The following is a 12,869-nucleotide window of genomic DNA, read 5'->3' on the forward strand; positions in this document are numbered from 1 at the left end:
TTCAACAAAATCCGAATAGAAACATCAACAGCATTTTTCACAGAACTAGAATAATCCTAAAATTTAATATGGAACTACAAAAAAACACAATAGCCACAACAATTTTGGGGAAAATGAACAAAGTTGGAGGTATCATGGTACCGGATATCAAATTATACTAGAAGGCTACAGTAATCAAAACAACACTGTACTGGCATAAAAAGACATATAGATCAATGGAACAGAATGGAGTCCAGAAAAAGCTAAAGGAATCACCACCAAATCAGTATTACATGAGATGTTAAAGAATCTTCTTTATGAAGAAGGGAAAAAAAGGACAAAAACTATGAACAATAAAATGGCAATAAATACATATTCATCAACAATTGAACCTAAAAAACAAAATAAACAAGCAGAACAGAAACAAACTCACATATTCAGACAATGTTTTGACACTGCCAGACTGGGAGAGGAGAAGGGGGGAGTAGGAGGATGGGTGAAAAAGGTGGAGGGATTAAGAAGTACAAATTGGTTGTTACAGAATAGTCATGAGGCTGTAAATTACAGCATAGGGAATATTGTCAATAATGTTCTAATAATTTTGTATGATCTCAGATGGGTATGAGATTTATCAGGATTATCACTTAGTAAGTTATACAATGTCCGTGCAGGATCAGGGCCAGGGAGGGACTGCAGGAGGGCTCCAGGGCTTGTCCAGCTTATCTTGCAAAGTCCTAATCGGCTGAACTCCAGCAGCAAGCTAACCTACCAGTCAGAATGTCTGTCCCCTGGTGGTCAGTGCATGTCATAGCAAGTTGAGCAGCCTTAGCATATCATTAGCATATTAAGCTTTGGTTGAACAGCTGACGACCAACCAGACACTTGGCATATTGGGCTTTTACTATATAGGACAGTCAAAACGTGGAAGCAACCCAAGTGCCCATTAACAGATAATTGGATAAAGTGTTACATATATGCAAAACTTGGCCATAAAAAAGAATGAAATCTTACCATGTTCAACAACATGGGAGGGACCTAGAGAGTATTTTGCTAGTGAAATAAATTAGAGAGAGAAAGACAATCAAATATTATATGATTTCACTAATATGTAGAATCTAAAGAACAAAATAAATAAACATAGATACAGAGAACAAGCTAAAGGTTGCCAGATGAACAGGGGTTAGGGGGCTGAGTGAAAAGATGAAGAGATTAAGAAATACAAACTGGTAGTTAAAAAATAGATTATGAAAAGTACAGAATAGGATGTACAGTCAATTATACTGTAACTAGAGGCCCCGTGCATGAAATTTGTGCCTTAGTGCACTCAGCCCAGCCTGCACCCACTCCAATATGGGACTCCTTGAGGGATGTCCGACTGCCCTGTGGGGTTGGGCCTAAACGAGCAGTCGGACATCCCTTTCACAATCCAGGATTGGTGGCTCACAATTGCTCACCTGCCTGCCTTCCTGATTGCCCCCAACCACTTTTGCCTGCCAACCTGATCAACCCCTAACCACTCCCCTGCCAGCCTGATTGATGCCTAACTGCTCTCCTGCCAGCCTGTTTGTCCCTACATGCCTTCCCCTGCAGGACTAGTCACCCCTAATTGCCCACCCCTGCAGGCCGGGGCCCCCCAACTGCTCTTCCCTGCAGGCCTGAGTCCCCCCTAACTGTCCTTCCCTGCAGGCTCTGGTTCCTCCCAACTACCCTCCCCTACTGGCCATCTTGCAGTGGCCATCTTGTGTCCACATGGGGGCAGCCATCTTGTGTGTTGGAGTGATGGTCAATCTGCATATTACTTTTTTATTATATAGGATAACTATGTATGGTGTCAAGTGGGTAGCAAAATTATCTGGAAGATCAATTCATAAGTTATATAATTGCCTAACCACTATGCTGTACACCTGAAACTAAGATAAATATTGAATGTCAACTGTAATTAAAAAGTATAAAAAAAGAGATGTAAACATATTTTTTAAATTCATTTTTATTGCTGAAAGTATTATAGATGCTCCCTTTTTCTCCCCCATTGACCCACACTACCCTCTACCCCTCTGCCCAGGCCTTCCCCACACTACTGTCTGTACCCATATGCTTATATGCAAATAATTCTTTGGTTAATCTCTCTATCCCCAAACCCACACACCTGTCTTCCCTGAGATTCATTAGTCTGTTCCATGCTTCTATATCTCTAGATCTATTTAAATAAAAATATTTAAAAGATACATCTCTGTGAGAATTAACCCAGTAGGTAAAAAGCTAATCGATAATCTTCTCTATCCATCTTAAAAATGAGACAATCTAAATATATTTATTTTCATTGAATTGTACACTTAAAATGGTTAACTGCCGCGCCAGCACAGCCAAGGGTTCGGCTAGCCGGAGGGAGCCACAGAAGAGATCCAGACTGCCAGCTGATGCTTTATTTTATAGTCAGAGGTAAACAAGGTAGTGGTCACAATAGTTACAATGTTCTTATGAGTTTCCGCTTGTTTTGGCAGCACTTGCTGCACCTGCCACAGCCCATTAGCTACCCAGGAAGAATTTGGGAGCATCCTAAGGTCAAGCTTAATTATGAGAGGGCTGTGCCCTCTAAGATGGGACTTGTTTGTGGCTTTGCCAGGAGATCAGTCTGAGGCTTTACCGTATAATGCTCCCTACAGTTAACATTTTATATTTTGTTACAATAAAAAATACGTATGCTTTATTAAATAAAATTTTAAAATGAGGCAACTACCACTTCAAATTCTTACCTTTCCCTTCTTTTCTCTTGGCAAACCTTCACAGTCCTTGACCTCATGTCCAAACTGATTACAAAGACCACAGGGTTTGGGTTTGTTTGGTTTGAATTCTTCTCTAATAATGGTAAAGTTGGGTTCATGTGTAGCAAGGCCGAGCATGATGAGATCAGCTATCAACAACAACAAAAAACTGAACAGTGAGCACTTTGAGAAGATCCTTACCATAATGAAAGGCACAGGACATCATCAAAAAAGTAAGACACCAGTACAAAGCGAAGTCCAAAGGGGCAGACGAACAAATGGCAAAGCCAAAGAGCCCAACACTTCCTAGCAGTCCTCAGCCAACAAGATGTCCTCTGAATCCTAGAATTCAGACTACCACTCATGGTCAATCAACACTTGGAAATTTTCCATCTTAAAGTTATGTGCAGCAATATTAAAGGTTTTAATGTAAAATATAAACATAGATTAAACAATTCAAAACTAATTCTGTCTCAAACATAAAATAAGCAAGGCATTTTAGAATTTCTAGGCACCCATGAGTAATCAACTATTATACACCATCCAATCAAGTTGCTATGGTTTAATCCAAGAGAATTAAATTCCATAAAAAGAAACTTACCATCTGCTCCACATAGGCAATGATGAGTGTTTGGGTCATGGTTAGGCTGGGCTAAAGAGGGGAAAACATATATTTACATAAATATATATTATACCAAAGATATGTCATATTTTACTATTTTACATTATATGAAAAATATAATGGCTTATCTTTCTTTCTAATAGAACATATAATCAAATATTTACAAATTAGTTTTACCTCTTTGCCTTCTAATGTAATCCATGATTTTATGTTCTCCTTCGCCAGGAGCACTAGCATCTGATAAAATAACCTATAAAAAAAGTTAACACTTTCAGTTCATCCCTAATTTTTTAGAACAAAAATTAACTGAATTGAGTATCTTAAAAATAAATGGAAATAACTCATAATATAGCGTATTAGTTGGAAATTTTTCTTAATAAAATGTATGTGTATGTGTGTAAACATCCAAACTATTTCTTTAACTTATTACATGAAATAGCAAAAATGAAAAATTTGGGTCAAACTCAGTCATTAGAAAATCTGATCAGTTCTTAAGTTTTTACTACTCTCACCACTATCCAAAGTCATAGCTGTGAACTATGTAAGTACAGGGAGTAATGAATAAAAGGTCCTATTAAATACAATTTGCTATATCTAACTAATATGGGGGGGGAGACACTTGTAAATCTAAAATTACATAAAAACTCACTTATATTTTATTTAAATATGTAAGAGAACACAGACATTATTATTATTTCCCTTTTTTAAAAAATTTTTGTTAATCCTCACCTAAGGATATTTTCCCATTGATCATTTAAAGAGAGTGGAGAGAAGGAAAGAGAAATAAACATTGATGTGAGAGAAACACATCAATTGGTTGCCTCTTGCACCCACCTGGACCAGAGCCGGGGCCGGGGAGAAGCCTGCAACCAAGGTGCCTGCCCTTGAACAAAATCAAACCCAGGACCCTTTGGTCTTCAGGCCAACTATCCACTGAGCCAAACTGGCTAGGGCGAACACAGACATTATTTAAAAGCAGAGCCCACAACTTTAATCCTTGATGTAATTGTATTCTTTATTTTTAACTGACTGATTTTATTTTATTTTTTAATATTTTTTATTGATTTTTTTTTTACAGAGAGAGGATTGGAGAGTTAGAAATATCGATGAGACAGAATCATCGATCAGCTGCCTCTTGCACACCCCCTACTGGGGATGTGCCCGCAACCAAGGTACATGCCCTTGACTGGAATCGAACCCGGGACCTTTCAGTCCGCAGGCAGACGCTCTATCCACTGAGCCAAACCGGTTTTGGCTTTAACTGATTGATTTTAAAAGAGAGGAAGGGAGAGAGGAAAAGAAAGAGAGAGACAGACAGACATGGATTGGTTGCTTCCCACAAGCATCTAGATTGGGGATCAAATCTGCAACCTGGGCATGTGCCCTGAGCAGGAATCAAACTGGCAAACTTGCCCTAGCTGGACTGGCTCAATGGATAGAGTGTTGGCCTGCGGATTGAAGGGTCCCGGTTTGATTCCAGCCAAGGGCACATGCCTGGGTTGCGGGTTTGATCCACCCCTGTAGGAGGGGAGGGGAAGGCAGCCAATCAATGATTCTCATTGATGTTTCTCTCTCTCTATCCCTCTCCCTTCTTCTCTGAAATCAATTAAAAAATTAAAAACATAAAATAAAATGACTTAAAAGAAAAATAAACAAACTGGCAATCTTTTGGTACACAGGATAAGTCTCAACTAACTGAGCCACACTGGCAAGGCCATAATTGATTTTAATTTAAGAAATTTTTGTTTAAAAATTACTTTCATGTATACATACACACTCACATTTTTTAAAGTACCATTTTATGGCTTCATAGTGATAAGAAGACAAAAATGACATAGAAAGAAAATTCAACTTTTTAAAACTGGACCATGCAAGGCATCCCATTTCCCATAACCCTGGAAACTTCTTTCCTCCTGACAGTCAACTAGCATTTGTTGGGGGTGGGAGGACAAATAACATCAGTCATACCAAAGTACAGCCTCAAATGATCACCCTAATCTTCCTGAAGTACCAAAATATAAAACTTACTGTCAAATTTTTCCACCCGGGGTCATTATTTAAACGATCAGCTATGTAATAGCGAAGACATTTAGCAAGATTGTCCATGAATTCAGTTCCCTAAAATGATAAAAGAAAATAAATTAACTGACCACTTAAGAGTTAGCAATAGCTAGCAAAATATGCGATTACTTACTGGTGTAATGCAGTTGCTATCAAATCTTTCTTTTATTTCCTCTGGAGGAAGATAGCCACCTAAAGAAAAAGAGGCAATGTTTTGTTCTCTCCATAAAAAGTAAGGTAAATTACTCAGTATTAAGCAGAATAACAATAGTAAAAAGTTCAAATACAAAAGACAGAGAAGTATTGTCACCTGAGGAACAATGTTTTCCCTTTTGGGAGGAAAATAAGATTCCTCCCCTCAAATTTAAATTAAGCTTAACATGACTGTCAAACAACATATAGTACACAAAACATACTATGTTGTTATAAAAATATCAAAATGCTGATATTCTTTCTAATGACCTCTGTAACAGCGCCCCCCCCCCCCCTTCCCCCTCTCTCTCTCATACTCACACACACATGGGGTTTGGAGTTTTAATTCTGATAAATTCTTTAAATAAAGGTGCCTTAGTAAAACAAATTAAAATACTGATTTTATCACAGCTTTATATAAGAAATAAAATTGTTAACTAGACATTTAAAAAAATCCTATTTTTCCTCTATATCACTGATTAGCTTCTTCATAGTTTCAAGAAAGGAGACATGTCTAAAATCAAAGACAATCTGTTACAAATACAAACAAGCTGCAGCCAAATAAATATATACCTGTATATTTCCAGCAAATCAAAATAATGTAAAAATCTGTCATAGCTACAGGCCTGAGCTGACTACATTACAATATTTATTTTTTCAACTGCCAAGTACACTCTCTTCAGCCAATAAATTATGGCTTTCCTGGTCTAGCATACTGCCTTATGTAACAAACAAACAAACAAACAAACAAAAACCATCCTGCTACAATATGCCCCATCTCATACACAGGTGTCTTTACCCAGTGGACATCAGAACTCCTGATCTTCCTCCTCTCTGAGACTTAGTCAACTCCAACCTATATTCCCATCAGGAATGTCAAGTCTTTGGGAACCTGCAAAGATGACTGTCCTCCATTCTACTCACCCCTCAAATGGGAAAATCCTGGGTACCTCATTGCCTCAGCATCTGGCACATCAATCTATATTAAAAGTGTTCCTCCCCGGCCTCCTCATATAGACTTCTGAGTTCTTAAGGGAAGCAATAAGAAAGCCACAAAGACTCATCTGAGGAAAATATTTCCAGAAACGTAGCTTTCTAACAGTCTCCATAGGAAAAGGGAACACTCTTAATATATTTCTATTTTACAGATGAATAAAAGTTAGCTGAAGCCTGGCCAATGTGGCTCAGTTGGTTGAGTGTTTTCCCATGCACCAGAAGTGGGCAGTCTAATTCCTGGTCAGGGTACATGCCCAGGTTGTGGGCTCAATCCCCAGTAGGAAGATTTCAGGAGGCAGCCAATTGACATTTCTCTCCTCTCCCTCTCCCTTTCTCTCACTGAAATCAATAAAAATATATACTTATTTAAAAGTTAGCTGAAGAGCTGCATGTACCCTGAAAAGCAATGAAATGAGAATTCCCTACTTTTATTTCCAAGTTTCCCTTTGACCACAATGTGGAAATATACAAGCTTATTAATGGGAGTATAAAGAGTTCCATGTACTACTTTTCTTCAACAGTGAACATAAATCTTCCTTGCATATTCTGGGACCCTAATTAAATTAAAGCTCTGCCTATTCATAAGAAAACGCTGTTAACCCCATCCCCTGCTCCATACATCTTATAAAAATCCAACTTCAAGAAGCGTATTCTTTACCTTTTGCCAGTATTTCTTCCCTGACTCGCTGCTTCTCTACTGCTGCTTCCATTCCTTCTTTGGATGCTCTGAACCTCCTAGAACGCTGTTGATTCATTTTAGCACGAGGTGCCTGAAAAGATGTATTTCATATTCAAATAATATCATTCAAAATATTCATAACTAAAATCTACATTATTTTGAATCAGTTGTTCTTGTAAAAATAATAAACTAGATGGAAAAGGTAATAATATGTCTAACAATCCTTCCATAACAGACAATATTCCCCAAGAACTTAAATTTGGAGCAAAAACTGAAAAGCTGAGCTCAAATGGACAAACATCCTATGAAGCCATAGCACGTAACACTCACAGCAGGGCCCACAACCTAACATCAGTTCCACTGGATTATGGTTTCTCCACAAGGAAAGCTCATTTTACCAAAGACCCAGCCAGCAAGCAAAGACAGTTTCTACAGAACCAGAATCAGAAAGACCTTCCCTATGTCCAAGCCTAAAAAGGATGGTCTCAAATGGGATTCACAACGCCCTATAAGAGCAATGGAGAGAAAAAAAACGCCCTATAAGAGCAATGGAGAGGAAAAAAACAAACAAACAAAAAACAAAAGAAAACTACTTTTTGATCTGTAAGACCCCATGGCACTTCTTTGTATTTCCCAGAATGAGGTTCACAATGACTACTCTATCTATAGTAAAGTACAACAGTTAAAAAGGGAACAAGTTTTTAATCAAATGCACTCTCACCAAATGCAATTTAAATCACCAAATAAGCTTGAATGAAATGAGCTGGAATGTAAGGTTTTAAATTACTGAACTGAGTTCTGGGGTTGGGACTCTGAAGTATTTTGTGCACATCTAAAGTAAGTGGAGGTTTTTTATGTTCTCTTTAAATAATTCCCGTTTCTGTAAAAAGAGATCACCTAATTTCTTTCATGTATCAACTTCTATGATCTACATTTACCAAAAAACATCTTGCAAATATGTGCATATACATACACATACAAATATCCACATGTTATATACTTGATGTGGCAATAAGGGCACACTAAAGTTTTCTTTAAGAAATTTAGCTGAATATGAATTGAAATATGCTCCAAATAAAACATATTCTTGTTCCCTTTATTCTTTATACCACTTTAACTGTAACTTAACAAGATATCAGACAGCTAAGATTTTTCTTTCACTGAGTAAATAGAACCTCACAGAACTTTCTGGATTTTCAAAATCATTGCATCAGCCACTGGGATTACTAAATATAAACGAAAAGAAAATCTATTTGCTCCTGGCTAAACAAATTTAGGGTAATGACTTACCTTAATTTTCTTTGAACCCTGTTATGTAGTTTGCTGGTCATTTATAACCTAAGCTACTTGGTATTGTTATAGACCAATAAGTTATTCCCTTCTTAAGTCACTTGGTTAGCTAGCTACTTGCTGCCTATAGGATAAAATCCAAACATCTGAATGTGGCAGGTAAGGTGAACTCAAACCATTGCTCTACTTCCCTTTCCAACCCTACAGTCATCCATACGTGTCAGTGTGGTCAATAGCATGAAAGTGTGTTTACCTAGCACATCTGGAAGGTCCTCCTTTCCCGTATCTGTCCAATCCATTCACCTCTACTGCCCACCAATATCCAATTATACTTTGCCCTTCACACCTCCTCTCTATCTCCTAACTTCCTGAGTAGCACTGACTCTCTCTTCCCTCAATACTCTGAATATGCTATTTAGTGTCTATAAAGTTCATTAATTAGTAACTAACCTCACTCATTTACTTATGTGTCTGTCCCTTTAGTGGAAAGCCCTTCAAAAGCAAAGGCAGTCATCAATATTCCCAGCAACTCACAGTACCTGGCACAAAACAGGCACAAAAAATGTATGAATCAATGATTGAAGGACGAGACTTTTCCAAATTGACCAGAGTCAACATTTTTCATTATTTAATTGACTTTCATTGTAGACAATGGGAACACAACAAAAGCAAAAATGAAGGAATCTACGTTAATTTTTTTAGCACTCACCACTCCATCTATTGCCATGTAGAGAAGTCGTCTTGGTCTTACAATATTGAAAAGTCTGTCAATGTACTCAAAAATTGCAACCATCATTTCATCTTCATTTTTTGGTGCTGGTCTACAATAACAAGCAAACAATGTAATATAATATAGTACTCCTCTGGAACTTATGATATCAGTGACAAAAATGGGTTACATACTTGTCTTCAGGATGAGTACAGGGATGGATGATTCCATTCATGTCCAAATATAGATTATCAAACTCCACATCATTTGGATTAGGTTTACTGGCATCAACAGGAACCTTTACACCATTGCATTCTTTGGGCTATGAGGAAGTGATAATAGTAGTTTGATTGTTTAAGTCTAAATCAATACATCCTAGGCTCAGTATGAACCTGTTTCACTTCTGAATTATATTATAAAATAAATTATTTTATTCCCTAGAACAAACTGAAGCAGATATTTCATTACAGGAAATGATAGTTTCCAACACAACCAATTAATTTTAATAATGTGGGGGATATTTGTCAAATTCTCAACTCATTCAGTTGTCCAAGTAAGAAACCAGGGGAATCATTTTGGAAGTCTTTTCCCTCACCATCCATTATCTCTAAATCTTGTCAATTTAATCTGAAAAATGCCTCTCTATCTACTGTCATTCCTATTACCATTACCAACATGGCCTACACGATCAGAACAGTCTTCGTATGAACTGCTCCACCACTAGACTCTCCTATCTCCAGCCCACCTTTCTCTACTGTCAGTTTTGTTTTGTTTTTTCTAAAATCCAAATGTGGCCCTGTCTTAATCTTGCCTAATTATTCCAATGATTCCCATAGCAGGAGCACACTAATGAGCCTGGACCCTTACTACTATCCTGTCCTACCACAACATAAATCTGGCCCACCTTATCTCTTCTGAGTTCCTGGAAAATGTTCTTTCACCTCTCAATGCCTCTGCACACTGCTTCTCCTTCTTCCCTGCAACACTCACTTCTTAAATCTTATTAATTTTCCAGGGTCTAGACTGAGATCAAATGTCAAACACCTTGTAACACTTTGTATACTTCTCTCCCAAAACTAACTACTCCTCCTTCTGCAGTTCTTCATTATTGTTAATTCCCTTGTAGCACTCCCATGGTTTTATAATTAATCTGTCATTCTAATCCAACCACACTGTGAGTTCTTCAGAAGGTAAGGGCTGTGCCTTATTTACTCCTAGAGGCACTGATATATTTTTGCAATGAACATTTCCTCTGTCCTTTTCTCTTAGAGATTCAGCAAACGGTAGGAATATGAAATCAGACTTTTACTGTTACTAATAGAAATCATTTAAAACAATAAGTTTTCCCTTACATATAAAACATCATTTATAATAACAAAAAGAAAAAATGTAAACAATTTAAAAGCTCATCATGTAACATACTACATCCCGGATAGACCTCAGAAACACCCTGCCAAATAAAAGATAGGCAAAAACTCCCATTAAAGATCCCATTTATGTAGTCTAGAAAACGAATTCAGCAACAGAAATAGACTGACTTCAATCTGAGGGCAAGGGAAGGGTGAGGGAGATAGGAAGTGACTGCAAATAGGTACAACATTTCTTTTGGGAGTGATAAAAATGTTCTAAAATTAAATAATGGCAATTGTTGTTCAACTCTCTATATAATAAAAAATTCCACTGAACTTGATACTTTAAACAGGTGAACTTTATGATATATATACACATTATATCTCAATAAAGCAGTTGAAAAAATAAGGTCAACTTAATTAGCAAAAAAAAAAAAAAAAAGAGCCCATGTATTAAACTGTAGTTGATAATCACAAATACACTGCTGAGCCAAAAAAGCAAGTTCCAGAAAAAAATAGACAGCATTTCAAGTATAGAAAGTATAAAATAGACAATATTAGCTATTGTTTAGGGATCACTACATAAGCAATGTAAGCAGAGTAAAGCAAGGGATGAATACCAATGTCAGGACAATGGTTATCTTTGAGAGGGATACGAATAAGACTAGGCTTCCATTTACATTTATAATTGAAAATAAAGGATATGAAAAAGAATTTAAAGGCAGTCCAGGGAAGAAGCTGCCAGACAGTACTATACACATACATGCTGTGAATCACAAAAAAGGGGGCTTGATCCGAAGCAGTGAATGAAAGTATATGATCGTCTAACCACCATGCTATACACCAGAACTAATACAAAATAAAACTGAATATGAACTGTAATTAAAAAATAAAATTTAAAGTGGAAAAAAAAAAAGCAGCAGTGAATAGGATAGGTGGTAAGGAAAACAGGTCAATTTTGGGTGGATGGGGACATATATCGAAGAAGATAATCTGATGACCCTCAAACAAAAACAAAGTCTACGAAGGTAGGAGGCAGGCTCTCTACCTCTTCATTAAATATCTATACTCCAAACTCCACATTTTCCTTTTCCTACACCAAGCAGATACTACACTCGGGAGAATGGAAACCCACTTTCTTTATGCTCCCCAGCAAGTCAGTTCATAAATTTTTTAAAAAATATATTTTATTGATTTTTTTACAGAGAGAAAGAGAGAGGGATAGAGTTAGAAACATCGATGAGAGAGAAGCATCGATCAGCTGCTTCTTGCACACTCCCTAGAGGGGATGTGCCCGCAACCAAGGTAGATGCCCTTGACCGGAATTGAACCTGGGACCTTTCAGTCCGCAGGCTATCGCTCTATCCACTGAGCCAAACCGGTTTCGGCTTAGTAAATATTTTAAACTTGTTAGCCATGTGATCTCAACTCGTATCTGCCTTTGTAGATTGAAAGCAGCCATAAGTGATGGATATGAATATAAATGGATATGAATGGGTATAGCTGTATTCCAATAAACTTTGTTTATAAAAAATAGGTCACTGGCTTGCTAACCTCTGCCCTAATGCCTAGTGTAGCCACTAGGCATATTACAGTTCTTCAATGAATGCTGAGTGTAGCTGCATGAGAACTTCTACTTGTACTAAGTATAAAGTACAATATGCAGAAGAGGGCAAGATGGGTCCTAATTAAAAGAACAAAAACAAAAAACAAATAGCTCCAGGCATACCCAATAAGAAAGCTACACATATTTTCCTTTCATAAGTACTATAGATACATTCAATAAATTATGTAAATCTAGAAATTCTTTAAGATTTTGATGCTCAACAAGGAAACTCAAGAGCCCTGCTAAAAACAATGCCAGTGTGTCTCGGTTAAGGAAGGATACCAACTCTTCACAAATCTTCCAAAAAAAGAGAAGAGTAAGAAACACTTTCCAACACATATTATGAGGTCAGTGTCACCCTGATACCAAAACCAGACAAAGACATTACAAGAATACAAAATTACACAGCCCTAGTGTCCATCAGCAGATGAGTGGATTAAAAAACTATGGTACATCTACTCAATGGAATACTACGCTGCAGTAAAGGAGTTCTTACCATTTGCAACAGCATGGATGGAAATGGAGAGCATTATGCTAAGTGAAATTAGTCAGGCAGAGAAAGATAAATATCACATGATCTCACTCATTTGTGGAATATAATGAACAATACAAACTTATTAACAA

General features: G+C 37.2%; 2 protein-coding genes across 3 annotated transcripts in view; one reads left to right on the plus strand and one right to left on the minus strand.

The window, feature by feature from the left end:
* Positions 1 to 12,869, plus strand: part of LOC311624161 (general transcription factor II-I repeat domain-containing protein 2A-like) — a 324,681-nt gene that overhangs the window by 227,039 nt on the left and 84,773 nt on the right. The window lies entirely within an intron of this gene.
* Positions 1 to 12,869, minus strand: part of XRN2 (5'-3' exoribonuclease 2) — an 84,761-nt gene that overhangs the window by 59,386 nt on the left and 12,506 nt on the right. For both annotated transcript variants that reach the window (XM_084887009.1, XM_084887008.1), the window contains exons 2-9: positions 9,485 to 9,612; positions 9,291 to 9,402; positions 7,271 to 7,382; positions 5,558 to 5,616; positions 5,392 to 5,481; positions 3,541 to 3,613; positions 3,343 to 3,393; positions 2,733 to 2,890 (exon numbers count right to left, since the gene is read on the minus strand). In XM_084887009.1, the coding sequence (XP_084743135.1) occupies positions 2,733 to 2,890; positions 3,343 to 3,393; positions 3,541 to 3,613; positions 5,392 to 5,481; positions 5,558 to 5,616; positions 7,271 to 7,382; positions 9,291 to 9,402; positions 9,485 to 9,612 (783 nt within the window). The remainder of the gene's footprint in view (positions 1 to 2,732; positions 2,891 to 3,342; positions 3,394 to 3,540; positions 3,614 to 5,391; positions 5,482 to 5,557; positions 5,617 to 7,270; positions 7,383 to 9,290; positions 9,403 to 9,484; positions 9,613 to 12,869) is intronic.

This window comes from Pipistrellus hanaki (assembly GCF_964339955.1).
Source record: "Pipistrellus hanaki genome assembly, chromosome: 6".
NCBI classification, from domain to species: Eukaryota; Metazoa; Chordata; class Mammalia; order Chiroptera; family Vespertilionidae; genus Pipistrellus; species Pipistrellus hanaki.